This window comes from Lissotriton vulgaris, unplaced genomic scaffold, assembly GCF_964263255.1.
Source record: "Lissotriton vulgaris unplaced genomic scaffold, aLisVul1.2 SCAFFOLD_801, whole genome shotgun sequence".
NCBI classification, from domain to species: domain Eukaryota; kingdom Metazoa; phylum Chordata; class Amphibia; order Caudata; family Salamandridae; genus Lissotriton; species Lissotriton vulgaris.
In genome coordinates, this window is record NW_028251364.1 from 91,678 (window position 1) to 118,304 (window position 26,627).

The 26,627-nt window shown below is 46.4% G+C and overlaps 1 protein-coding gene across 1 annotated transcript in view; it reads right to left on the reverse strand.

Annotated features, from left to right (window-relative positions):
* The window catches only part of LOC147662932 (caspase recruitment domain-containing protein 6-like), a gene marked incomplete at its 3' end in the record, with an annotated part of 129,404 nt that overhangs the window by 78,593 nt on the left and 24,184 nt on the right, over nt 1-26,627 (reverse strand). The window contains exon 2 of the mRNA XM_086950787.1: nt 10,169-10,470. Within this exon, the coding sequence (XP_086806913.1) occupies nt 10,169-10,463 (295 nt within the window). The remainder of the gene's footprint in view (nt 1-10,168; nt 10,471-26,627) is intronic.

A 26,627-nucleotide genomic window follows, 5' to 3' on the forward strand; every position in this document is an offset into this window, starting at 1 on the left:
TAGTTCTATTTGTTAGAAAATGTTGTATTTGGTCAACAGTGCTAATTAGGTCCTCCGTGTAAAGATCCTCAAAAAAGCGTTTATATTCTTGCCTAATCGTACTGCTTACTGAGGTGTATCCTGTATGGTCAACTCTTTGTAATTCTATTTTTAGTTCTTTCAGTTTTTGCTTTCCAGGATAGGATCCTCCCGCATCCTTCTCCATATTCATAATGAGAGAGTTTACTGGCTTCCCATTTATCTCTTACTCTTCTTTCCAGAAAGTCATCCAGCTCTGTTTTCTTATTTCTTATGTTTTCTTCTATTTCAGAGATTGACTTGCTGCAACTAGCAGTTTTGAGGTCCACATCTAGCGATATTAGTTCTTTTTCAATCAGTTTGACGAATAGCTTCTTTTCTTTATTCCCGTGCGATGCTATGCTGAGGATTTCCCCTCTGATAACTGCTTTGTAGGCATCCCAGGCAGTTTGTTTTGTAGTTACAGCCTTGTTAAGAACAAAGAACAGTTTTGTTTCTTCTGCAAGTTTTTCATTATAAGCCTCCACTAGAAATATACTCCTATCTACAGTCCACCTCTGGGGAAGAGGTGAAGTTTTAAGGATCAATATAAGTTGTACCGTTGAGTGGTCAGAAATATGGACTGGGAACGGTTCAACCTTTTCCGTTTGTTCTACCAGACTCCTACTAATAAGAAAAAAATCTATTCTGGAAGCGGGCCCTAGTCTTTTGTTTTTATACGTGAATCGGTGATTTATATTTCCTTTTCATACATCGACCAGGCCTAGGTCTTTCATATATTGCCCCACCCATTCTCTCATGTTTGGCAAGTTGAGGAGGTTCTTTGCAGGGTGTCTGTCTTCTGAGGGGTTTAATATAATGTTAAAATCTCCTCCCATTATTATTAGGGAGTTGGTTGCTAGGTTGGCATATAGCTTCTTTAGTGGTTCAGGGTCATCGGAATTTGGCCCATTGCAGCCCACCAGGGTATATACGTTGTTATAGATTCTTGCCGTCACGATGGCCCATCTGCCTTTTCTGTCAATTTCTTTTTTTCGATCACTGCTTTCAAAGATTTTTTAAAAATGATTGCGACTCCTTTTATGTTACATTATAAAAAACAACAAGGGCACCCAATCGAGTCAGCACAGGACCTCGGGGAACATATGAGTAAAGACAACAGCGGTCCTATGCAAGGAGGGATATAGTCAATAGGTAAATATAGACACAATGGAAACTATATTGTAAATTGACTTGCCCAGCCGGGCAGAGGTCTAATATTTAATTTAGAACCACAATATTAGGAGATACCTTCAACAATATCTTGGAGATGGGCACAAGCCTGTGCCCAGACGTTTACAAATTGTCATGGTTAGCGGAGTGGATAGAAGGTAGAGAAAGGTTTTTAGGCAAAAGCTATTGTTTTCTGTGCATATAGCAATAACAGAATTCACATTTACACCATTACTTGAAATATAGTAACAGATACACAACAGAGTATATGGTGTAGAAGTTGTCGACGGCGTTTCGATCCCATTACATAGTTACAGGGATCATCATCAGGACTGAGTAAAGCCTAATCATTCCTAGCAATGATAGCCTAAAGGAAAGGGGGGAGAAAAATAAGGAAGTTTGTCCAAGAGAGGACACATTAGTTATCGCTACACACTTACATTTGTAATTTAAACATAAGTGACATTCAGTGTTGCCTTAAGGGCCTATAACAAGGCTTTGTGCACGAGAAGTGAAGTAAAAGAATTTAAAAACTTTGCCCCATTGGGCGAGGCGCACACAGTGGGTGCCGGCCGGTGGCAGGGAGTAGGGGGCCGGTCCCTTTGCAGATAACAACTGCCCCCTACTCACTGCCCCCTACTCCCTGCCACCGGCCGGCACCCACTGTGTGCGCCTCGCCCAATGCGGTAAGCTTGTAGATTGCTTGGTAGGCGATCGCGACCCCTCACTTCTCACCGATAACCTAGTTACTTCTTTAGTACCGAGTACGTGCCGCTCTTTCTTCGCTGAAGTAGAAGTCCCTGTGCGTCACATGCATGTTATGCACGCCTTAGGACACGCACCCATCACTACTGCAGGATCTCGCCAAAACTCTGGTGTTTAGCACACGGCCTGGGCACCAACTAGGCACACGGAAGTATGAAGGTCATTATTCTCTGTCAGGCACAATAAAAAACACGGACGTTGAATGAATGCATTAGCTTTAAAGCAAAGTTTTAAAATTCTTTTACTTCACTTCTCGTGCACAAAGCCTTGTTATAGGCCCTTAAGGCAACACTGAATGTCACTTATGTTTAAATTACAAATGTAAGTGTGTAGCGATAACTAAAATGTGTCCTCTCTTGGACAAACTTCCTTATTTTTCTCCCCCCTTTCCTTTAGGCTATCATGGCTAGGAATGATTAGGCTTTACTCAGTCCTGATGATGATCCCTGTAACTATGTAATGTGATCGAAACGAAGTCGACAACTTCTACACCATATACTCTGTTGTGTATCTGTTACTATATTTCAAGTAATGGTGTAAATGTGAATTCTGTTATTGCTATATGCACAGAAAACAATAGCTTTTGCCTAAAAACCTCTCTCTACCTTCTATCCACTCCGCTAACCATGACAATTTGTAAACGTCTGGGCACAGGCTTGTGCCCATCTCCAAGAAATTGTTGAAGGTATCTCCTAATATTGTGGTTCTAAATTAAATATTAGACCTCTGCCCGGCTGGGCAAGTCAATTTACAATATAGTTTCCATTGTGTCTATATTTACCTATTGACTATATCCCTCCTTGCATAGGACCGCTGTTGTCTTTACTCCTTTTATGTTACAGTTTTGATTCGTACAACTACAGTGCTCTATCCAACTCTCGGTTTTACATATTGGTTCCCACTCCTCCTTTGTTAGGAGTGATTCCTGGATTAGGATTACTTCCCTATTACAGTCTTTCAAGTACTCCAATATTTTCATTCTCCGTGATTTAATTCTCATTCCATTCGTATTCCACGTTAATATTTTAAGTTCTCTTTCTATGCTCTTATTTATGGCCATCATCATTGGTCTTGTCTTTATCTCTCCCAACTGGGCCTTTGTACTCCTCAAATATTGATGTTAGGTGTTAGACCTGTCTGCTTCTGGGAAGACTCTAACCACCATGATTTATTTTTGTCCCCCTTAGCCTCCCAGAGTTTCTATTTTTATTTTTACATGTGTCCATCAGGAATTTTTAATGCTGTCAGGGGGCTAGGTGTTCCTTGGCGATGACGCCATTCTTCCCTCATACTTGTGAGGCCTAGTCATCCCCCTTGAAAATCTAGGGATCTCCAGAGATCTAAAATGGTGTCCACCAACTGCCATAACGGACACTACTGGAGGACAGGTCCATAGGGTAACATTAGGGAACCTTCTGGAATTAACTAGAGACTTCTGCAGGTCTCAGGCCACCCTATATAAGGCCAGTGACCAGCAGCCATTTTGTGCTGACCCCAGAGTAGAGGAGTGAGGCAGTGGTGAGAGGAGGTGGACACACTGAGAGCAGCTAGCTGGTCACTGAGGCTGACAGTTACTTCAGAAGATTGTTCCCCCTTCAGCCTTTGACCGATCCCTCTCTCAAAGACAACAACTACAGACACAGAAATCGAGCTACTTGAGGAAGCAGTCTCTCCTATCTTGGAGCTACATTAAAAATCCTCTCAGGATATCCTTAACTGAAGATATTCCTGGCTGCCCTATCCAGCGCTGTGCTTACCGGTGTTGTGGAGCAGCTGAAGTGAAGGCGGGTGTCTGTGGCACCCTGGCGACCTGAGGAGCAAGGGCGCCGTGTGTGGACATCCTTCCTGTGAGGCCAAAGCGAGAAGTGACTGGGAGGAAGCAGCGGCACCGCTCCGATCGGCATCGGGACCCCGGGGGCACCGGCCGAGTCAAGTGAGGAGGTAGGCGCTTCCGCGCATGTCCAGCGTATAAACGCTTCTGTGGAGGCAGGAGGGGCCTAGGATCGAGCAGGCCCAGAGGAGATAGAGCCGCGTCTCCGTGGAGAACGACGACCTCCCTGGGAGCCAGCGCGCAGAAGCGGAAGGAGAGTGAGCGCGACCGCGCATGCCCAGCTGAGCAGTGCCGACTGAGGAGAGCCGATCGCGTCGGAGCTTCAGGTAGCCGTTTCCCCGTCCGGAGGAGGCAGAAGCGCCACAGCGGACGTCACAGCAAGGAGCCTGGGGGCCAGGGAAGCCTTCCTCGACCTTTCTCAACCGCCGACTGCTGCCAGGTTTCAGCGCGAGTGGGGAGAGCACTCGCATCACACCCAGAAGCCTACAAGTAAGCTGGGTAGTGTGGGGACGGGAGGCAGCAGCACCAGGGAAAGGAGACAAGACAGTGGGGCTGCAACTGAGACTTAGACTGTACTGCACAAGGAAGCCTAAGTGAAGAAAACGGGCTAGTGTTCAGCCTAATCATAACTACAGTGTCCCAAAAGTAACTGGGGCAAAGAGGAGGAAGCGGTGTAGGGAATTACAGGGTTCCTGGGGGAGAAACCCTTGTAGTTTCTTGGTAAATTGGAGAAGTAGATCTCCTTTTAGTCAATTGAGCCTTTAAATTAGAGTGAGAGAAACCTGGCTAATATTGTTGTGTCTCCCCTTTTAGTCACATTGCGGGTTGGTTATGCAGTGAAGAACTACAACCAGGTCATTCTGTGAGTTGAGAGTGCTTAAGAGCTGTGGGGTAATGTACCTGCTAATGAGTCTTTAAACATATTTTGCACTGTCAGGCTGCATTTTCCTTTCTGTAAAGTTCTAGTGAAGTGTATTGTGTCCTGAATAACTCTAAACCTTAAATGTACCTTTGATTCTCAAATTCTGAACAGGAAAAATATTGAAATGTGATTTGTATTTCATGTAAAAGGTGTAATTTGATTGTCTTTTATCCCGGACTAAAAAGCATAACAGAAAAACATATTATTTTTATAAAAGGTAACGGTATTTTTCCAAACAGAGGTGTTGTGTCTTTATTTTAGTGGTTCATCACTGTGTTACTGTGGGTGAGACTTGTAAGTACTTAGCCAACGCCTTGAGTTAGCTGTAGACCACTACTGTGCCAAGCTACCATATGTAGGCTTGGGTAATCTAGGTCCAACATTAGGACTTTATTTTTTGTATTTTTTCCCCTATTTTGCTCCCCACCGTGTGCTTTATTTTTTTCTTTTTTCAAGCTTTTGTATAGTTTCCTTACCTCCACCCTGGAGAAGCCTCCCTTTTCTTCTTCTTTCTGGGCATTGAGACTGCCCTTTTCGAGCTCCTTGCCTTTGGATTATTCAAGTTAAACCTTTCTTTTCCCACCGGTATTTTGGCCATTTTAATTCTCTACCCTCCTTTTTTCCTCTTTTATGGTGGTGCGTACTTTGTTTCCTATTTTGAAAGCGTTTGGTCTTCCTGGTGGGTCTTGATTTGTTCGATTAGCCCTTCCACTTGTTTCGGGTCTCTTATGTTGAGCATTTTATTGTTCCACATGATTTTGAGTAGCGCTGGGAAGCGCATCTGGACATTCGCTCCCAGTGCTCTCAATTAGGGCATAAGTTGACGAGCTCCCATTGTCTATCTTGGGTTGTTTTAGGTAGATCAGATCTGATTTTACAGGACCAGTCATCTTTAGTGTAGGATACAGCTTTAACCCCTTCTATGCTGCGCAAATTTTGCCCCGGTGCTGAACGTTCCATTGGGCCTATGGAACCATGGCGGAACGGTTCCGTCAAGCACAGGCCACCTTACACTCATGACGGAACCGTTCCGTCATGAGCATGGAAGAGGTTAAGGCCTTCACTAAGTATTCGCTCCTTCAGTGAGTAGGTCATAAAGTTGATTAGAACTTCCTCAGGTTTTTTCTAAACTTCCCGCTTCTTAAAGGGGTCTCTGTGTACTCTTTGGATGTCTTCATTTACATTTACTGATTTAGCCAAGGGGATTTTTTCCTCTAGTAGCTGGATTATGAAACCTTTGATGTCTTCTCCTTAGAGTCCCTCCGGGATATTCGGGATTTTGATGTTGTTTCTCCTGGCGTGGTTTTCCAGGGACTCCATTCTTTCGCTGATATCTGCTTCTCTAGTCTTTAGTTTCGTTATTTCATTGTGGTTTGCCTCAGTTCTCTTGCTTAATACTTCGATTTCGCCTTCAACTAAGTCACCCTGTCGATGAGAGTATTTATTTTCTGATCCAGGACCTCGCATAATTCCTGTATTTTGGACAGGTTTTTTTGGGAGATTGCAAATTTAGTTCGAAGCTCCTTCATCATCTCTTCGAGAACATTCTCAGGGATGATGACACTCTTGGCAACTGTAGTTTCTGTGGTATCCGTATCGTTTGTGGAGGGCGGAGGTGCTGCCGGCGGTGTTTGTGAGCGACCCTGTGGGCTTTTTTCCAGAAATGTCTTTGTTGCTCCAGGTCGATGCTCAGTTTCTTTTTCTACTTCTGTTTCTATTTCGTCGACAGAGAGGGCCTGATATTTATTGCTGGCTGTTAAATCTAATATTCCTTCACTTTGTTTACTCTGTTTCTGGTTCTCCGCCATTTTGAGGTCCTGGGTCCTGCCTGTGTTGGGTAGATCTTTATGTGTCGTTTCCCAGTCCAAGGCTTTCTCAGGGGTAGTTCTTATCCTTACCCTGAACCTTAAAGAAGGACCTGAGTGAGGGGGTGATTTTTAAGGCGTTGCGACATGTGGATTTCAGGCTTGCTCTGGATTGGGGCGGTTGCGGTTGCCCTGAGACGTGTCTTTTGTTATTCCTTTTTTTCCTCTCTGGAAAGGGCAATGGCTGGCGACTGGCCTTTTCTTTTCCTTTTAAATGAAGTACTGGCTTTTATCTCAGAATTTTTACTTCTTAGACTGTACCCCTTTCTCTCTTGAGCGATCTCTTTCTTGTTTCTGCTGAGAGGTTGCAGACTCTTGGGGGCCTCAGTAGGTTCCAGCTTATGTGGAGATAGCACTGTTAGCACAGTTGTTTCGAGGCCTTCTGGGATGGGCTGGTCCCCTCTTGGCTTTGCTCTATTGTGGATTAGTGGGTTGATAGTAAAGGGTTTTTGTCTTACTGAGTTAAATAAATATTGTTGCTGCTGCTGTGATGGTTTCCTCTCTGTACTGTTGTGCACCACTTGTAGCCCTTGTAATGCACGACTCCTGCTGTTGCTTATTTCTATCTCAGCTACCACTTCCTTACTTCAAAAGGATAGTCTGCGTCCTGCCTTTCTGTTGGTAAGGCGCGATTTCACGGCTTCTGCCCACACTCCGAGTGAGTGGGGAGCCGCTTCGGGGGTAGGCTCCGTCTTTCTTGATTAGCGTTTTCAGATTTGGGAGAGGGGAAGTGTTGGCTAGCAGACCCAGTGTCTTGTCCCTCCGTTTGTTTCTGCCCTTCTAGAAGTTTGACTAGCCTCTTACTTTCTCAACTTCTTGACTTCCTTTTCTTCTTTGTCGGCCTCTTGTCAGCCCCTTTTAGCCTCTTGCCTCTTTGCTTTCTGTTTCTTTCTTGTTGTCTTGTTTTCTTGCTGTTTTACTGCGAGCCTTGCCACTCTTGCCAATCTCTTTGTCTGCCCTCTGCCTTCGACTTTCGGCCTTCAGCCCTCAGCCTTCACCTTCACCTCTCCCCCTCCCACACTTTTCAATGCGTTTACAGATGTGCTAGGTGCCTACTTGGGCCAGAGCCTATCCCAGTCTCTGCTCTGCGCACGTATCTGCTGCTGCTTATCTCCTTATTTCCCTTTTTTTGCCAGTCTCGCCTTTCGCTGCTTTCAGCTCACTTGGTCCAAATTGTATGGTTCATATGGTACTCATGTGGGTCATATGGGTCGTGTAACTCAATTTATTCAGCTGGATTCAGTAGTTTTTAGTATCAGAAATATCGGAAAAGTAGTGACCAAAGCAGCACGGGCGTACAAGGTGAGCAATCTAAGGGGTACAGAGCCCAGAGTACGGAATACAGAGTGGGGGGTACAGCCAGGCTGGGTGCAAACACACCACTGACCTCTCTCAGATCATCTCAGGCAGTTTTCAGACCAATCTGTTAGATTCTCTGCCAAATTTCCATCAGCCTTTAATACGTCCAGCACCGGCTCCTCGAGTAGGCCCCTCAGCGTTTTGCCGCAGTCACCTCTGCGGGGCCCCGAGCTCGGAGGACCTAGAGCAGGGAGCGCCGATCACCTGGGCCCGGCACGTCCTGTCTCCTATCCCCTTGTCCACTACGGTCTACGGTTTACGGCGGTTGCTGTGATCGCCGAGAACAGGCAGGCACTGAGGGATATCTTTTTTTTTTTTTTTAGAGAGACGGGAGACCACTTAGCCGGCCGCAACGCGACCCTGTGATTGCGTGGCGTTGCCTTGGACCTTGGGCCGGTGTCTCTTCCCCCCAGCTTACGGGACCTGTCGACCGCAGGCAGCTCGCAGGCACTCACCGGCCAAGCTCCTGTGGATGCGGATGCCGATGTGGATGCAGATGCCGACGTGATGCAAAGCAGATGTGCAGTCAACAGCCCAGTCCCAGACCTCAGGAGACAGGTTTTTTTTTTCTTGGAAGCTTGCTGTTGCCATTTCTGTTGCCGTTATGCCATTATATTATCATCTCTTGGTAGAAGGTAGAAAGTAGCGGCATATTAGGTTCGCAGTCAGTCCCGGTGGGCATTTTCTGCAATACTGCTCCCTCAGGCAAGGAGCTCACAACTGAACTCTTCACTCAGCCGCATTCTTCTCCTCGCCACATTTGCCTCGCTGGGTCCTCCTAGTCGTGCCAGCCGCTTACTGAGCATAAGAAACTGGGCAGCAGGCCATGTTTTCCACCCAAACAGACTTTTTACCTTCCTGATAAGTTCACCAGAAGGCTATGCAGAACTGGTTGCACATCAAGACGCAAGTGATAACAAATACTCTGATTATTGCCTGGGGAGTAATGGGATGGGTTTGTGCATAATGAGCACTTCTGCCTTCTGATACTGCCTTATCACAACAGATCTAAGGACTTGCTGTAAAGAAAATATGCAGAATACTACTCATACACAATAGGACTGAAGCTTATGACAGGTGGGGCTCCGGACAGTACCAGTGAAGGGCTATGACAGCCAGCCTGGTTTGGGACAAAGTGGACTACAATTCCTTCAACGAGGAGGGCTTGGTGATCTTTATCTACAGCTTATTTCAACTAAGAACTTTTCATTTTTACATCGACTTTAGCAAGCCCTATTTATTTTTACTTAGAAAAGTGATTTTTTAAATCTCTCTCTCATGAGGCAGATGCAGAACGTGCTGTGAAAAGCTCTCCAGCCTACTTCATGCAGAGAAAGGAACGGCGGCCTTTGTCCCTTAAGAGCCAGCTGAATTATACCCTAGTAATTAGACTCGCCAACAAGGTAGGGAGTGGTATAAAGCAATTTCATAATAATTGTTTAAATACAACTTTGCATTGGTACAAGGTGGGAAGCTTCTCTGAAATGGAGGTAAAAAAAAGGATCAACATCAGGATTCCCCACGCAGGAGCAGGCCTGAAAAAAAACAACTTCAGGTCTGTAAATGTAAATTCGAGCCTGCGGTAAACTCCCTCTTTAAATAAAATGTATCACGATTAAGAGTTGAATAGCTCGTGCACTCATCTGCAGTACTGTGAACATCTGCAGAAAAGGTTCAACTAGTATAGCCAAGTTCGAAAATACAAAAACACAAAATGCAGTAAAGAATCTTAAGATGGCTCCTGCAAAGGGAGCCTAATTCTTTACATCTCATGGGTCAAAGAAACAAACAATTAAATGGATTGGTTGCCTAGAATAATGTATTATATGTTTGCGTTGAATACAGTTTTGTTAATGATACTGACATTTCCAAAGTTGACTGCAGAAAATAACAAGCATTGTTAATGTCAACAGCTCTCGCCTTCTGGACCAAGTAATGGTGCCTATGCGGTTTGTCGATTAAATAGAAGCAGTTTAAATACAAAAGCATGACCCATCAAAGCTCGGATACATTACGGAACACTACGACTTGCTTGAAACTAGCAAATTCCTGGAGTTGAGACTGCTTAGCGCTTTGAAAATGCAACAGCTTTTGGAAGGAAAATAGTGGGCGGGGCAAACCTGGTTTCTGTTTCAGATGGTTTCATCTACCATGTGCTGCTCTATGGTGTACTATACATACAATGCCATCACTCACCTTTTCCAGAATCCTCTAGTAGATGAACGAGGCCTGGGAAGGATCTGCCCATGGTTTTTAAGCTCTCCAGAAACGCATGGCATGTTGGTTCGCCTTTCTGCAGCATTGAGTTCAGCACTGCTCGAACTCTTTTCTCTGGATCAGATATTTCCTGCAGTCTGAAATATTCTTCCTGTGTGATGAGCAGCAGGCAGTCGAGCTCGTCTAGGACTACATCAGTGTCACTCTTCAAGATTTCGGTGAGCTTTCGGCGTAACCTTCGAATAACTTCTGAGCGCATTCCAGTAGACGCCATTGAGGACCTATTGTTGAAGAAATCTAACAATTAGAATATTTTGGGGTTCACCTAAAAGTATGAAAGGCACCGACAGAAACAGCAGTAATCATTCATTCACTAATATAGTGTTTGTGTGCTCTCTCCTCAACAGGTAACCAGTGATTGATAACACCTATGTTCTAAGCATGAGGTAAACAACAACAGTCAAGAGAACGACACAACTTTGTGCACAAACAGATTTAGAGATAAGTGCATCAATTGAATCACGTCATGTGAGTGGAACTGAAATCAGCCCCAGCCTTTCTGGTTCGCACCTTTAAACTTCTACATCTCAAAAAGTGGCACACGTTAGCCTAGGAGATCCCTCAGGTAAACACCACTTAAGTAGAGTTTCAAACTATGGACTCCACAATGTGTCTTACCCTAACTCTACCATTTGTCATCTTATTTGTAGTAACTATATTGAGATCTTGGGTAGGGTGCCTGGTGCCAGCATGCTGAGCATAAGCCGTCCTTTCCTAATCCATACTAGTGTTCAATCAAGGATATGATATAATGTACTGTACTTATAAGAACCCCCTTTCAGACGGGCACAGGGCACGCAGGAGTTACTGGTTCCAACTGCAATGGTGGTTGAGGCCTTTTACTCCTGATGTTCCAGGGCCCAACATACTATGGATTCTGACCAACCCGGCCAAGTACCCCTTCTACACTTGGCTCTCAGTAGTAGCTGTGGACAAGCAGTCAAAGGATCCCTCAGGATGGAGGTGGGATGGGTGGAGTTGGATACAGGTTAGTGAACACAACTCAAAGCTCAAATGTTGACAGTAGTATCAAATGCTTATTTACATAATAAAAAAATAAGTATTTAATTTCTAACTGTACACGTTCAAAGACAAGTTCCGACATTTATAGACAACACATTTGAATTTGTGGCTTTAGTGTTTCACTGAAAAATCCCAGTCCCACCAGCTCCTCGCAATGTGGCTGGGGTTATTTCCCCATTCACTGATGGCAGCATCCAGGGAATGTTCACTAGTAGGTCTTAACTCAAGAGTCCACTCAGATTCTTAGGAAATAGTCAAAAGTGTCTAGGCGCCGCAGCACTCTCAGCAGAGCGTCCCCCAGGGCCTGGTAGGCCCATTACAAGTCTTACCCACGGCAGCAGAGAGAAAGCGTGCATCATCTCGGCAGGTGCTCCGTCTGCAAGCATTCAAAAGGCTCCGGTCCTGCTCAGCGATTAGACTGCACGAAGAAGGCGCGGCAGAACTCGGCAAGCACAAGTTCTCCTCTGAGCCTAACAGGTAATCTCATCTTCCTCAGCTTTCGGAGGTTTTCTGGGGGGGTGGGGGTTTGATTCTGATGCTCCTGATCTCGGTCCCAGCGATGTGGCTATGCGACCACGTGGTAAGGTCAGGTGCAGTCCTTGATGCTCCTAATGACCTACAGGTCACACTGCTTCACAGTTCTAAGGTTTTGGCCCGATCCCCACAACACAATTTCTGGCAGCTCAGCCTGGCATATGGGGTTGCCAGGCCACTACCACCCGAGGCGCTGGCCCTAACCGCAAGGCAGAATGTACCACAACTGGCCCTCCTGGCATACAGGGTCAGCGCTAAGGTCCCACACTGGCTTCCGCCTTGGTTATCGGGCAGTAACTTCCACAGGGACACCTCCTGGCATATGTGGGACACCACCATGGTGCCGGACCAGCTTTGCTCTCACCCCACAGCACACTTGTAGACAGCTAACTTCACAGCGGCCCCTCCTGACAATCGGGGTCTCCGCTAAGATCCAGTGCAAGAATTGCAGGAGGCGGCCCATGCCATGGCACGCTGTAAGGCTCGGGGCCTGGACATGCTTCCAGTAGAGTACTACCCATGTTTTCTGGACTGCTGCTGCCCCACCTCCTGGGGACTCTTCAAGAGTTCAGGCACAACAGGTTACTACTGAACTCCATGCGGAAGGCCTAGATGGTCATGCTCCCGAAACCTGGTAGGAAGCAGCAGACTCAACTTCAGATAAGCTCCTGTCCATGCTGGGAGTCGACACTAAGTTCCTGACAAAAGCCCTGGCAATGAGATTAGGTAGGGCGGTGCCCCATCTGGTGCATGAGGACCAGTGCAGTTTTATGCCTGGTAGAGGAACGTAGATGAACTTGCAGAGGCTGTCTCATGTGTTACACTTGGTGGCAGACAAGGATCTGAAGGCTGTGGTGGTGGCGTTGGATATTGAAAAAGCCTTAAATAGTTTTAGCTGGCACTATCTTTGGTAAGTACTGCGGAGGATGGGGCTGGGTCCAGTATTTCTGTTATGGTTGTGGTTGCGCTATACCAAACCTGTGGCATATGTCTGGACCTGGGATGTGGCATCAGAGTGTTTGTTCATTGAACGGGGTAAGAGACATAGGTGTCCCCTATTGCCGTTACTCTTTGCCTTGGCAATGGAAACCCTTGGCGGTTTGGCTGTGCCGTGACATGGCTCGGAAGGGGTGATGTAGTGGAAGGGTGCACCCCTGTTTCCCTATACGCAGATAATGTGTTGATTCATGTTCTTCACCTGGAGCGATCGGTGAGTGCGTTGTTGGAGATCATAGGTCAACTGTCAGAAGTCGTGCTTTTCCTTCTAGCCGGGCTGGTAGGATTGGACATTGGTGTTCTCCCAGTGACGGGGCTTCAGTGGGAGTGTGGTCATTTCCGGTACCTGGGCATATAGGTGGCCCATACCTCAGAGGCTAATTACGGCTCAACATGGGTAGGGTTCTTGAGAACCTGGAGGCATCTACCAGTTTTTAGAACCGCCTGCCTTGATCTGTGGTGGGTAGAGTAGTACTGAACAAAATGGTATTGCTACAGCGCTGCCTGTATGTCCTACAGAATGCTCTACAGTATATGACGAGAACCAACCTCACCCGGCTAAGCAGCCTTCTGGTGACTCTGGTGTGGGCAAGTGAAAGGAGTAGACTGAAGTTGGAAGTGCTAAAGTTGGACACTGATCTCAGGAGACTGGGTCTGCCAGACCTGCAGATGTATTATTTTGCTGGACTATTACAATACGCAGCGCATTGGTGCACGGAAGACCAGAATGGGGAAGAGGTGCTGTTGGCAGTCAGGGGTACGAGGGTGGGCCTCCCTGGGGGCCTGATTCAGGGAGCAAGAGTCCCAGAAGATTGCTCTTTTAGGTGTCAGACAGGTGGCGGTGTCTGGGAACAGGCAGTCACACACTTGCTATGTAGAGCTCCATACGCCAGGTTCTTGCCCCTAAAGTGGTTGACATGCTTCCAACAGATAGAGTCTGTGAGAACCTTATGCAGTGGTACGACAGGGGCTGCACCACAGCTGGTGGTCTGTACCTCAATTGTGCCTTCATCACACTGGAGGAGGCACAGGAATTCTTTCAATTGCGACCAGGCCTAGATTCTGCAGTACACCAAGGTGTCGTGCGCGGCGCGCAAGATTTGGATTGATTTCCCTGGGGAGCCAGTGGATTTGCAGACGATGAGGCTGTTGCTGGACCTGGGTTCCTCCAAGAGCCTGATTTCCCATGCCTGTAAGGCTCTTACGATTGACCGCAGGATTTAAATGGCAGAGGTCAATGACAGGTGGCTGGATGACTTGCATGCACCCGGGTCAGCGAGGTGGCTAGCAACTCCTGGTTCCCTTTTATTATTTGCACCGCACCCATTTGACACCTCAGCGCTTGCATAGGTTTAATGCAGCTCAGTCTGCTGCCTGTCCTAGATATGGGGTAGAGCCGGTGACCTTCCTGCACATGACATGGGATGCGATAGATTGAGGAGTTATTGGGAAGAGGTATTATAAGAGCTGCGGGAGAACACACATGCCTGGGTGGAGGCATCAATTGAACATTGCCTGTTGGGAATGCTACCGACCACAAAGCGCGGGACCAGGATGAAACCAAGGTTCGCACTGTTGGGTTTGGTGTTGGCTAAACGATGCCTCACCATCCACTGGACGTGACCTAGTACACCTGTGACACACAAGTGGTTGACGGATTTACAGGAGTGAGGGGTGGGCAGGGAGATGAGTTTACGATTGGTACGCACAGACGAGAAAGCGGGGAGAGACCAGGAAATGTGGGATGATATATTGGAACTATTGGTGGCTAAGGGGACGGCGCCCACAGCCTCTCCTGAGAACACACCGGGGACTGGCTCAATGGAGTTCGCAGCAGAAACATAGGAATAGTCACCCAGAGTTCTGGACTATGTGTCTGCGCATGTGTATGCTCTGGGTGGATTGAGGATCGGGCGAGGCTGTTTGGACCCCTGGCATTCCTTGCATCAGTCTTCTCCCCCTCCTCCTTTCACGCGTGTGCTTATCCCCCTTTTTGTTCCCCCTCCTTCCTCTAGGAGACAGTTTGAGGGTCCCAAGTGGGAGTACAACTATGGGTGTATGCTGCTGTTGATTTAGTAATGTTGGATTTTTTTTCCTTCAAGAATTTTGATCAGGTGGAAAATGCAGGCATGATCTAGCTTGTTGCTAAGCTGATATAGACTAGGAAATGTGCAGTTATGCATCGGGCCTGATGAGGTTACTGTGCTGGGACCTCAGCCCTAACTAAGAAAGATTGCTTCAACTTATCCATTTTAAATGGGGGCGTTGCTGGACTCGGGACTCGGATGTATTACTGTTTATGACACCAACATGTGTACCGCAACGTCATGATATGTGATATACTACAATAAAAACAAGTTAAAAAAAATTGATCACACCCAGACTTCCATGCTGGCCCCTGCTGGCATATGGGATCGCCACAACAGCTTTGCTATCACCACATGGCACACCTTCCATAGCTATCTTTACGGCAGACCTCTCCTGGCATACGGGGGTTGCTAACTGGAATCTGCATATGGCCAACCACACAATTTGTGCAGCAGCGGTCTCCTGACACCTCACATGAGTCCACTCAATAGGGCTTCCCCCTGGACCTCATTCCGTCGAAAGCTATCCTCTTCCTCGCAGGGCACATTGGTCTTGGTAAGCAGGTAGGCTTACATTGCCTTGCGTGACGCAATAGCGACACAAGCCCTTAGTATAGGTGGGCCCAAGTCTACAACTCAAGAATTCGCTATTCTGTTAAAAATGCCTGTTGTTGCTGTGAGAAGGTGGGACTTCAAACCCCAGCATTCCTTGCGGCCAGAGTGCCGCCAACGTGACCTACAGCCCGCGACTAGAGGCGTTCAAAAGGGGCCAGGGCCTCCTGCAGCACTGGAGACCGCTGCTGTTGCAGTGAAAAGGGGGGACTTCAAACCCCAGCATTTCGTTCACACCCCTCAGAGCCAGAAGAGGGTGGTACACCCCTCTAACCTTTGTGCCCTGAGGACTTACTGGTGGTGGGGACCCCTTTGGACGTCATCCTGCAGAGCCCTTCATTGAACGATTGGTGAAAGACTGTGCGTAAGAGAAAGCAAACTATGCCTGGGTCAGGTGAAGGGGCTGGCGTAACAACTCTTGACACATTTCTGGCCAGGCCGGCAAATGTCTTGTCGAATGAAATCACCTTGACAGAAAGGAGACTTTCATTGGAATTAATTATTCTTCCACAGAGCCCAGTATCCCTTAGTGGTATATTGCCACCAGATGACCAAAGCGAGATTGCACCTATTCTGACAGTAGCTATCGATTTGTCAGAGGGTCCGGGGTCAACCAAGTGGATGGTACCTTTATGCTGGAACCCCAAGGGGGAACAATGCAGGAATTAAAAAAGCAGGCAGAATCAGTTGTCTGAAATCTAGACAATGCGGCCCTGAGCTAAAGTTACATCTAGTCCCCATTATTGCACAGTTGGGAAAGATGGAAGCCTTGTTTTGTCAGTCTATAAAGGAAGGGCTGGGACATACTCAGCAGAGTGGATTAGGACCTGCAGTTCCCGAAACCAGCAATGGTCCACTAGTCAGTAGTGACCAGCAATTAGCGCATAGGGGGAGATTTACAGTCAGACTCAGGGCATAACAAGCAACCCTTTGGTAGTACAGGTCCACGAGGGAGACCGAGATCCTCAAGAAATAACAGGGAGGAGGGAGATGGCCTGTGTGCAGCCTCACAAATACCATTAGTGGCCGACCGAACATTGCCCGGACAAACCAGGGGGGCTGATTTGCAGGGTATAAAATCCTCTAACCAGTTTGAAGGGAGAACTGATGTTTTAAATCTACCCCCTGAGTCAGCCTCTTTAGTGGCTGTTTTGGTGGGTGTGCCACCAGTTAAGCAGGGTTCTATGGAGACAACAGACCTGGTACACAAGGTGAACCATTAGTTGGACAGATCGCAGGTAAAGGGGCGTCTCATAGCCCCTCATGTCATCATGGCCAGAAGAGTGAGATGGGTAGGGCAAGCCACAAAAAAAGATAGGGGGACGATTGTATTGTGGTTAATTTGACCCACCCGTCGCACACAAGAGCTACGATCTAGAGTCAGCTTAGGCAACATGCAAATACAGGTATTTAGGTCATCCCGCTCTCCTTTTTCTATCCCGACGGGGTCCAACACCAAAGATTCCGGGGTAATGCTTCTAGTCTGACTCAGGGAAAGTGATTACAAGGCACAAAAATGTGTCCAAATATGAATACGACCATTTCCCTCACAAACAGATTTGCCCCACTGAGGCACATAGATAGTATTGAGTGACTATTAGCCCCAAGTGGCGTCATGGCCAACACAGGGTGCCCTCTGTTATCTAGTATGGCAAATGAGACTCTGCCACATTCTGTTCCTGCTGAGTTAGGTCCCTTTGAGTTAGTTCCCTCTATCTGTAAATTCTTGTCCTGGAATATCGCAGGGTTAAAGGCAAAAAAGGATTACCAGCAGTGGTTAGAAATAAAAATCTGGCAATGTAGTCTCACTGCAAGAAACCTGGGTCATGTCCGATTCTTTTGTTCTGGGTGGCTTTGCTACTTTTTCTAAGGCTGCATCGCCTTCCGTCACAGGACGAGCAAAGGGAGGTCTGCTTATTTTAATATTGATTAAACGGACTTGCACTATTAGGAGTGTGTTTAGCCCATCCCCTCATCTGTTAGCAGTTGAACTAACTTTCCCAAAGAGCCCTCATTAATTTCTATAACTCCTTTTGCAACATTGTCGATAGTGAGCATATAGCTGCACTTGGAAACTTGCTAGTGCACGTTGTGTTAGGTTTCATAGAGGTACCCTACTATAGGCCCCGGTGTCATCATAACCTTTCTTCTACATTAGTTCCCCTACACTACACTACACTACACTATAACAAACCTTTTAAGGGCTGAACCTTTTACCTAGTTTTATACTGGGTGCAGAAGAAGGGTTTTTCCCAAACAATAGAGTACTATAACTTCACCAGTAGGCTCATATCAGTATGAATGAATATTCATAAGGTTCTTGGAAACCAGGCAAGGGCTACACCACCTTCCTCCCCAAATCTACGTACATGGTTCATCTCATGCATCATCCTCATACCCAACAATGACTAATACACAAGACAAGGGACAAAGGAGCCCCAAGTTACTTTCTGTATAAATATAGCACCTCTTGCTAGCTTTAGGCAGAGGGAACCGGAGGCTTCCAGGCCTACACACTGACCAGAGACACTGAGGCTCCTGCATGCAGAGGCTCCGGCTGACAGTGGTCTGAACATCCCTTGCGGGGTGTCCAACACGATACCAAGGAGGGCTTCTACATTTACACTTCAGGTAATGGAGTTCGACTAAATCCTAGAGGGATTCTTGGCTTCACACCTACTCACAATACTAGGTACACTTAGGTACATCTAGATAGGCATCATAGGAGTATGCACAATTTTATCCTGCATTTTATATTCATGCTTAAGATAATACAGTTTATCCTTTTACATTCATAATACTGCTGATCATATATCTTATACTGTCTAGTGGTTGTTACAACTCATATATTCTACACGAGAATAACAACTGTTCATTAAATACTTATTGAAACTCTCTACCTGTTTATTCTTTGTATCTCCGAGAGCTCTTTAGAAGGTGAACACGCAATCTCACTAGACACATTCCAACAGTGTATGCGGCAGGCGGCTGAGGAGAAATTACCTACAATTTAACAGTGGGAAAACAGAGGTGGTGTACTGCTCCGCGGCCAGGGTGCCCAAACCATTACCATTTGAGTTTAAACTCTCCCCTGAGGAGGAACCATTAGTGCCAGTTAGGAGGGTACGCAACCTAGGGGTCCTGATTGATGACAACCTTCAGATGGAGTCACAGGCGGGTAAGACCGCCAATGTGTGCTTCTCCCTTATGCGTGTGTTAAGAAAAATTCTTCCACTTCTGCCAAATGAGTCACGCTCTCTGGTGGTAAGAAGCACAGTGTTAAGCAGACTGGACTACTGCAACTCGCTGTATCTGGGGGCCCCACAATATATCATTCAGGGTTTGCAGAGGGTCCAGTCCGCAGCAGCAAAACTAGCCCTTAATAGGCAGCGTCGCGCATCTACCACCTTAGCGCTGAGGGAGCTACACTGACTGCCCATTAAGGAAAGGGTCCACTTCAATCCTCGGTCTGCTATTCAGAGTGGTGCATGAGTTGTGTCTAGTACCACTACAGGAAAAATTCTCATGGTACCAGCCTAAGAGACAGCTTCGCTCTTCGAGCGCCGGCTTTCTGAAGGTCCCCAGGGTTAAACATTCCAAGTCTGGAGGAAGGGCATTCAACGTGGCTGGCGCCCGCCTGTGGAATGAACTACCTCTGAACCTCAGACAAGCTGACTCTTCGCTAGAATTTCGTAGGAGCTTAAAAACTTGTCTCTTTCCTAAGGTTTAACCTCTGATCTTCTTCCCGCCCTGACCTATTTCACTCTGGTCCACTCTTCTCTGTCTGAAGCGCCAGGATACCCGTAGGATGACAGCATGCGCTATATAAGCATTAAAATCAATCAACTAATCAGTAAGCACAAGTGATTGAGTGAAAAGTAGTACATTGTTTCCACGATCTTGAGGGATCAGGGTTGTCATATTCTGAGGTTGCCACAAACGATTTTCTCCCAGATAAGAGGATACAGTAGTGGCACTGTGAGCTAGCTATATTTGCAAACAGGCTAACATTCGTGGTAGGGGTGCTCAGAGTTAATTTGCCACTAAACCTGCAGTGTATGTTATCCAAACACGCATGTCCTTCAAGGGTACTATAGAAACTAAACAACATGGCACCACCAATGTTGGTTAGGCACTAATTTAACAGTAGAATCGGAGTAGTTCAGTCGTGCTAAATCTCAGAGACCCCTACTCACATATTCCAGAGTCGTTTGGAGTGAGAAGGTACAAACTCCACCACAGCAGAGTAGGCTAAAAATCCCATTTATTGGCTGTTGGTTAATTAAGCCTTCATGACATTTTGTTCCTGGAATTGTGCAAATAAAACATTATCTTTAAATTCCTTATATCAAACTTTTCTTCAAAAAATGACTGAGGGTGAAGATAACCAAGTAGTGGCTCAAAGTCTCATAGTAGAAGAAGATGAAGAGGTGGATGGGATTCTCATCCCACCTAAACTCAAGACTAAAAATCACCATAAGATTACTGATACATGGATTAACACCTAGGGGTGGTTTAGTAGGTTTCAAAACAGAGGTATTCCATTCATGGGTTACATTCCCAGAAGCAGATGCTAGAACATAGACATTTCACTCTTACACAGAGGGAGATATACACCACTGGACTATGTTCTGTTTAAGGACGTAGTGGCATTTCTAACTTACCAGGAACACCTATACTCGTTTAAAGGAGCCCTACCCCATTTAAAAAACATAGTGAGGGGAGGAGCCAAGATGGCGATGGGAGCAGACGTGCAGTCTCTCGGCTCCCCGATCCTTTGTTCCTCGCGACGACATCCTGACCTTTCTCCTGCCGCGGAGTGCCAGCGAGAGGACGGGGAAAGAGAGCTGCGTTGAATGGTGCTCGCCCGAGGTCCCTGCCTGCCTGAGAACCCGCTGTATTGCCGAGTGATCTGCGGCGTCTGTCTCTACCCTGTGACCGAGACCCAGGCTGGGATACGGACATGGCGGCTGCCGGAACTATGAGGGGTTATGGATCCGAAGTGACTCTGGCGCTCTGACTGGCGCTATCATCTACTACTGTCCGCGCCTGCCCTTCACTTGGTCATTGTGTGCCTGCCGGCCGGGAGTTTTCACAGAAGCCTCCGCTACCGGGACCTACAAGTGAGGTACGCTGCGCCAACCCCATGATGGCGGACACTTGAATACCACAAGTCCCTCGCAAGCCTGCTCCCGCTCCGTTACCATCGTGGAGCTTCTATTGCGGGTCATCCACTGCTGACATGTCGGCTCTGGCATAGCGACTTGAGTCCTTGTTGTTTTGGCGGTATTTGTGCCTATGCGCCCCTGTGTTTCCCCCGGTGGAGCAGCTGCGATGGCTGATCCGACTGCGCTGAATGCTAACGTTGCCTCAGCTAAGAACTGGACTGTGCTGCGGCGCTCTGGGCGCTGTCCTGCCTTGGGGGCCGCACCTTTGACCGTGGCGAAGATGGAACCCCCGGCCACCCTAACCTATGGCTCTATTCTCGACGCGATTCACGATCTACGTGAAGAAATGCGTGTGGGCTTTCGGTCGCTGTGCGTGAAACTTGAGGCTGCTACACCCGGGGCGGATTGCACACCACCGGTTTGCTTCTCTCACTGTGACGCCTTGTTTCTCCTGACTCCGGACCGGGCTACAGTGTTGCCGCAAGAGTGTTCTACACTTCAGCTTTCTGGCAGTGTTAGCGGACGAGACTTGGTGCCCATTAACTCAATCAGCGCTACAATGTTTCCGCCTCTATCGGAGCTCATGGTTTCTGCCGAGACTTTGCTGCCTCTGGGAGTGGCGCCACACACGCATCAACTACTTGGTCTGAGTACCCATGCTCATTTGGCTCCGCTTCTGACTCATTATTTTACAGTTTTGGGAGAATCTGTTGGCGCTATTCTGTGGGGTACATGGATCTGGTCGAGGATGGACCCGTCCATTTTGTCTTGGAACAACATCTCCCTGCCGAGAGCGGCCATCTTGTTCCTTTGTTCTGCCAGTGGGGATTGCCCTACGTGGATTTTGGCCGGGGAGACGAGTGCGGACTGGCCAGGGTTAGCGGATTCCTCCTGAAGAATTGTACATTCCTGGCTGGCGTAGTCTCGGTTTGAAACGCTTTTCAATGTGTACTAGTGCGACTCTCCTTGCTTTGTATGATGTTTACAGTTTATTGTTCTTCGCTGGTACACATGAGGGGATGTGACGAATTGACTTGAATGGCGGGTGGGGTTTCGGGATGGGTCACCCTTTAATTGCGTGCTGATGTGGGACTTGTGATCTCTCCCTCTTTTTACTCCGTACTGCATATTTTCTATTCTTTTTGCGACATAAGGGATGGGAGTGTCTGTATGGTTGGGGTGTCCGAGAGACTTAGTGTTCGTTTGGCTCCTCCCCTCATTTTTTCTTCATTGGGAGGTATAGATTAGATTTCTCTATTCTTCCTCCCTATATCTCAGGAGTTATACTTATTCTTTCTTTTTCTTCTTTATTAGGGATTCCTCCCTCTTTTCTTTTTTCCTTTGTCTATATTTCGGGTTCTTTAGCGGGCGACAGACACATGGCGGGGGGGGGGGGTAGGCCGTAGCCTCCGCACTGGTGTAGGGTGGGGGGAGGGTTTTAGTTTTATACATTGGTTTCTATGGGCCTTATTTTTCTCTATCTCTCTGCGCTTTTCTTACCTTATTTCTGTTCTGGGTCCGAGATAGGGATTAGTAGGGAGTGGGCTGCGCTGTACATGGCGTGTAATTGTTAAATGGTATTTTGTTGTTTTACTCTTAACCGCCATACTGCCTGGGTAGTAGCTTTCACGATTTGTTTCCTGTGATGCTCTTGCCTGCTCATGTTGTGAGGTAATTATACGGACTCAGTTCTCCTTGGTTTCTACTCTTACTGTTTTATATTTACGTCCGAAAAATGTAAAATTAACCTTCAATGCTCCTGTTTCTTGGCGACACGCATTTCCTCAGTGTACTGTTAATTGATCGCTGTTAGTCAACCTGATGCCGCTGAGAAATTATATTGCCTGCAATTGTGCTCAAAAGTATCGTGGCCGGCCTGATGGTTGTGGGCCCGTATTTGTTCTATTCTCATGCACAATAAAGGTTTACAAAAATTTAAAAAAAAAAAAAAAAAAAAAAAAAAAAACATAGTGAGATTAGGCCTGCTCGGAGGAGAAGGTGCAACATGGCCAATATTAGCGACTTACGCACCGCATCCTGCCATTTAAACAATGACACAGCCAGACTTACTCATACAGGACAAAGAATTAATTAAAATGTACAGAAACATGACACAATATGTCATGAGGACTCTTACAGTCCAACCAACACCAGTTGCAATAAATGGAACTCAAACTCAGGGTACAGCAACAAAAATTACTCCACAAACATTACACCCAGTAATTGGCAAAACGCCCACGAAACGTGAACAAATTCCATTATGGGTAGTTCAGAAAATAACTCCGCTGGAGGCAGTATTCCCAAATACTACGCCAATGGAAAAGCCCAGAATGCTAACTATCTGCGTGCCCATGGGGATAACACTACAAATAGAGGATTGTACCTTTTGGGGTGCAGTGTTTGCTGTCATATACACCAGAACTCATGTGTTCCTTTAATAGCACTAATACCAGATTTATGAAGACAAATTCAAAATGAATACGGAGCAGAACCTGCCCTAAACTTAGGAATGAAGTTACTAAATAACTACAATCAGGTATCAGCCATAATACTAGCTAATATTAAAGGGGAAGCAGCATCAGTGGCAATCCGCCAACGCCTAAAGGAGTTCAGTCCGTTAGATCAACAACATGAACTACCCAGAGTAATTGAAACTGCGTATGCAGAATTAGGCAGAGACAGTTTGAGTGGGAAAGCTTTAAAACCACAACTGAGGAGCAGTCCTGAAAAGGACACTTCTAAGCAGACACTTTCTTCTTCTAAAAAGTGGGACAATAAAAAAACAACAAAACTTTACAAAAAACAGATCTCAATCTCGAGATAGATCTCCTCCACAGGATGCCTCTGAAAAGAGGTATACTCTCAGGAATGGGGATAATATTAGGAAATCTGACAGGTATCCGGATACTGATACACGTTCCTCTCGTTCCTTTCAGGGTTCAACGAAAAACTCAGAGAGATAAGGACGGTCAGAACACAAAGATGAGCGTACGAAGTCCAAAGACTATACTTCTAAAAAAAGAAGACAAGCCAAAATCTAAACCTCAATTTAAGAAAAAGAAAGTTGCAGGCCTGAAGATCAGACATGCCTAGAATACCGAGGACGCAACTTCTGAACAGGGAATGGGCTCTGACGATGCTAGACAGCTCAGCAGAAGTGACAATAGCTCGCCAGAACCTGAAACACGGCAACACGGAAACACGGAAAACACCGCTGATAGATTCAGAAACTGCATGCTTGAAGTAGGCCACTGGATGGCACAAAGCTGCCTTAAGCTAAACTCCTCGAAGACCGAGGTTTTGCTCTTTGGTGCCAGAAACAACTTTTGGTCCCCGAGATGGTGGCCAGACGAAATGGGACCTCTCCCAGAGCCGGTGGACAAAGTGAAAAATCTCGGTATACTGGTGGACACCACCCTGACCTTCAAATCCCAGGTGAGCGCCCTCTCTTCCTCCCTCCACTTTACACTCAAAACCATCAGAAAAATTTTACCTTATCTGGAGAAGAAACACAGGAAAACAATAGTCACTGGTCTAGTGCTCTCACGCCTAGACTATTGCAACAGCCTGATGCTAAACGCCCAGCAGAGCATACTCAATAAACTCCAACTTCTGCAAAATGCAGCCGCCCGCCTAATCACTGACACACCCAAATTTGCCTCGGTATCTCAGGAGCTGGTTAAGTTACATTGGCTACCCATCCGTAAAAGAATCACTTTCAAGGCAGTATGTATGGTCTTCATGGCCCTCCACGATACGGGCCCTAGGCACTTGAAATCACTTTTCTGCTGGCATAAACCAGCAAGAACCCTGAGGTCAGGACAACTGGCTCTGGTTACGGTCCCCAGAATTAAAAAAGCTCGCTGGGGAGGCAGGAGCTTTTATCTTGGGGCGGCTGAGGCCTGGAATAAACTTCCACTTGCGCTCAGACAAACCCAGAATCTGATGGCCTTTAGAAGAGGTCTAAAAACATGGCTCTTCACTCAGTAAGCACGCTCCATCACACCAGTCTATCCTTCTAGCGCCAGGACACCTCCGGGTATCAGAGCGCGTAAAATAAATAAATAAATAAATAAATAAATAAATGAAAGAATTTCTGGTGACAGTGGATTTGAATGATTACATCATGGTGGAAACACTGGATACAAGGGTTAGCGTCCCACATAACTTACACAAGATAACACTCCAAATGGAGGGGGACAAGCCCAGGAAAATTAAGGGTCTCTTTAGGGAAAATATGTCATATGGTTATGATATCATATTAGCAGAACAGGATTGTCTGCCAGCATTGGTCATGGAGTGCCCTAGGGGAGAAACAATTTTTCCAGCCTTCGACCTTGTTCCCATACGTCTTAAACATGCATATGCACAGGAGTGGACAGTAGCCCTAGCTCCAGCATTGTACCAAAATCATGCCGGATGGGATGAGAATTCATCCTACCATGTGATCCTGTTAAAAGTTTCACCAACTGCACCAAGGCAATACCCTATAAAGCAAGAAGCTAAAAAACAGGTCAAGGAGATCTTAGATCAACTTGAATATCAAGGGGTGATTGAAAATTGCATCTCACCAATGAACAATTGTTTGTTTCCAGTCATGAAACCAGGCAATACATATGGTCTAGTTTTAGATTAGACATTTAAACACTTGCACAAAGACATTCGCAGTCCAAAATGCACACAGTACCGGATTAATGAAGAACATTGTGCGCAAAATATACAAGACAACTCTTGATATCTCAAATGGATTTTTCTGCCAAAACATAGCGCCTGAAAGCAGATATTTCAGCGCTTTCTCAGCGCTAGGGTCACAGCTACAATTTTGTTGACTCCCCCAGGGGTATAAGAACAGCCTGGGGGTATTCTCAGCCAGAGTAACGGAGTTATTACAAAATTTTGCTGAGGAAGCATTGTCCTATGTAGGTGATATTTCTCTAACGGACAATGACTTAATGAGGCACTTAATCAGGATGAGCACCATTATTATCGGATTCACCTCGGAGGGCTACGAATGTAACTTAAAAAATATCAAGATCTGCCCTTCTCAGTGTTCTGTTTTTAGGATACGAGTTGTCAAGTGAAAGGAAAAGCCTGGCAGCTTGCTTATTAAAAAAGTGTGCGCTGCTCCAGCCTCCAAAAACGTTTACAGATCTACAATCATTACTGGGATTTTTACATTTCGGCAGAACATACATTTTGGATTTCGCAGAAAGCGGAAAACCTTTCTACAACTGAATGAAACCTGACTTTTCAGTTAGACATTGGACTCAGGAACACTCAAACATACTGTGTTCACTACAAGAAGACATGATTGCTTCCAAACACTTACAGACATGTGTAAACGTACGCAACTTAGTGATCCCTGTTATAGCGAGTCAATGCGGGTACACTTACGTAACTTTCAATGAAGGCGAAACAGTACCAATCGCATACAAATCACATCTGTACACAAACGCAGAAATGAGTTTCACATCAACTGAAAAAATCCTGACAGCAGTTCAGACCGCTGTAGCAAGAGAAAAAGCACTGGCTCTGGGGAAACGCATAATTGTCCTAACTCCGGTACCGGCTTTAGAAGCTGTTACAAAGGCAGGCATTCCGAATGCAAAAGCCTTACATCCTAGATGGATACAATGAGTTAATTCTCTTACTGCTACGGATGTTGAATACAAATTTGATCCTAGTTTAACACGCAAGCATTTCTGCAATACGAACAAGAATATCCTCTACCGAATGAAATCTTGCCTCTAGATCAGTATGAATATATCTTTTACACTGATGGATCTACTCAACCAGCCATAGGAAGTAAGCAACAATACAGCGCAGTGTTTGCTATCGTTAAAGTTTGCATGCAGGATGGAAAGTTCCTTCCAAGTTGCACAAAAACGCAATCTCTAGGAGCCTGCTCGGCACAGTTGGCAGCGTTAAAAGCATTAACACTGGGACTAGTAAATACGG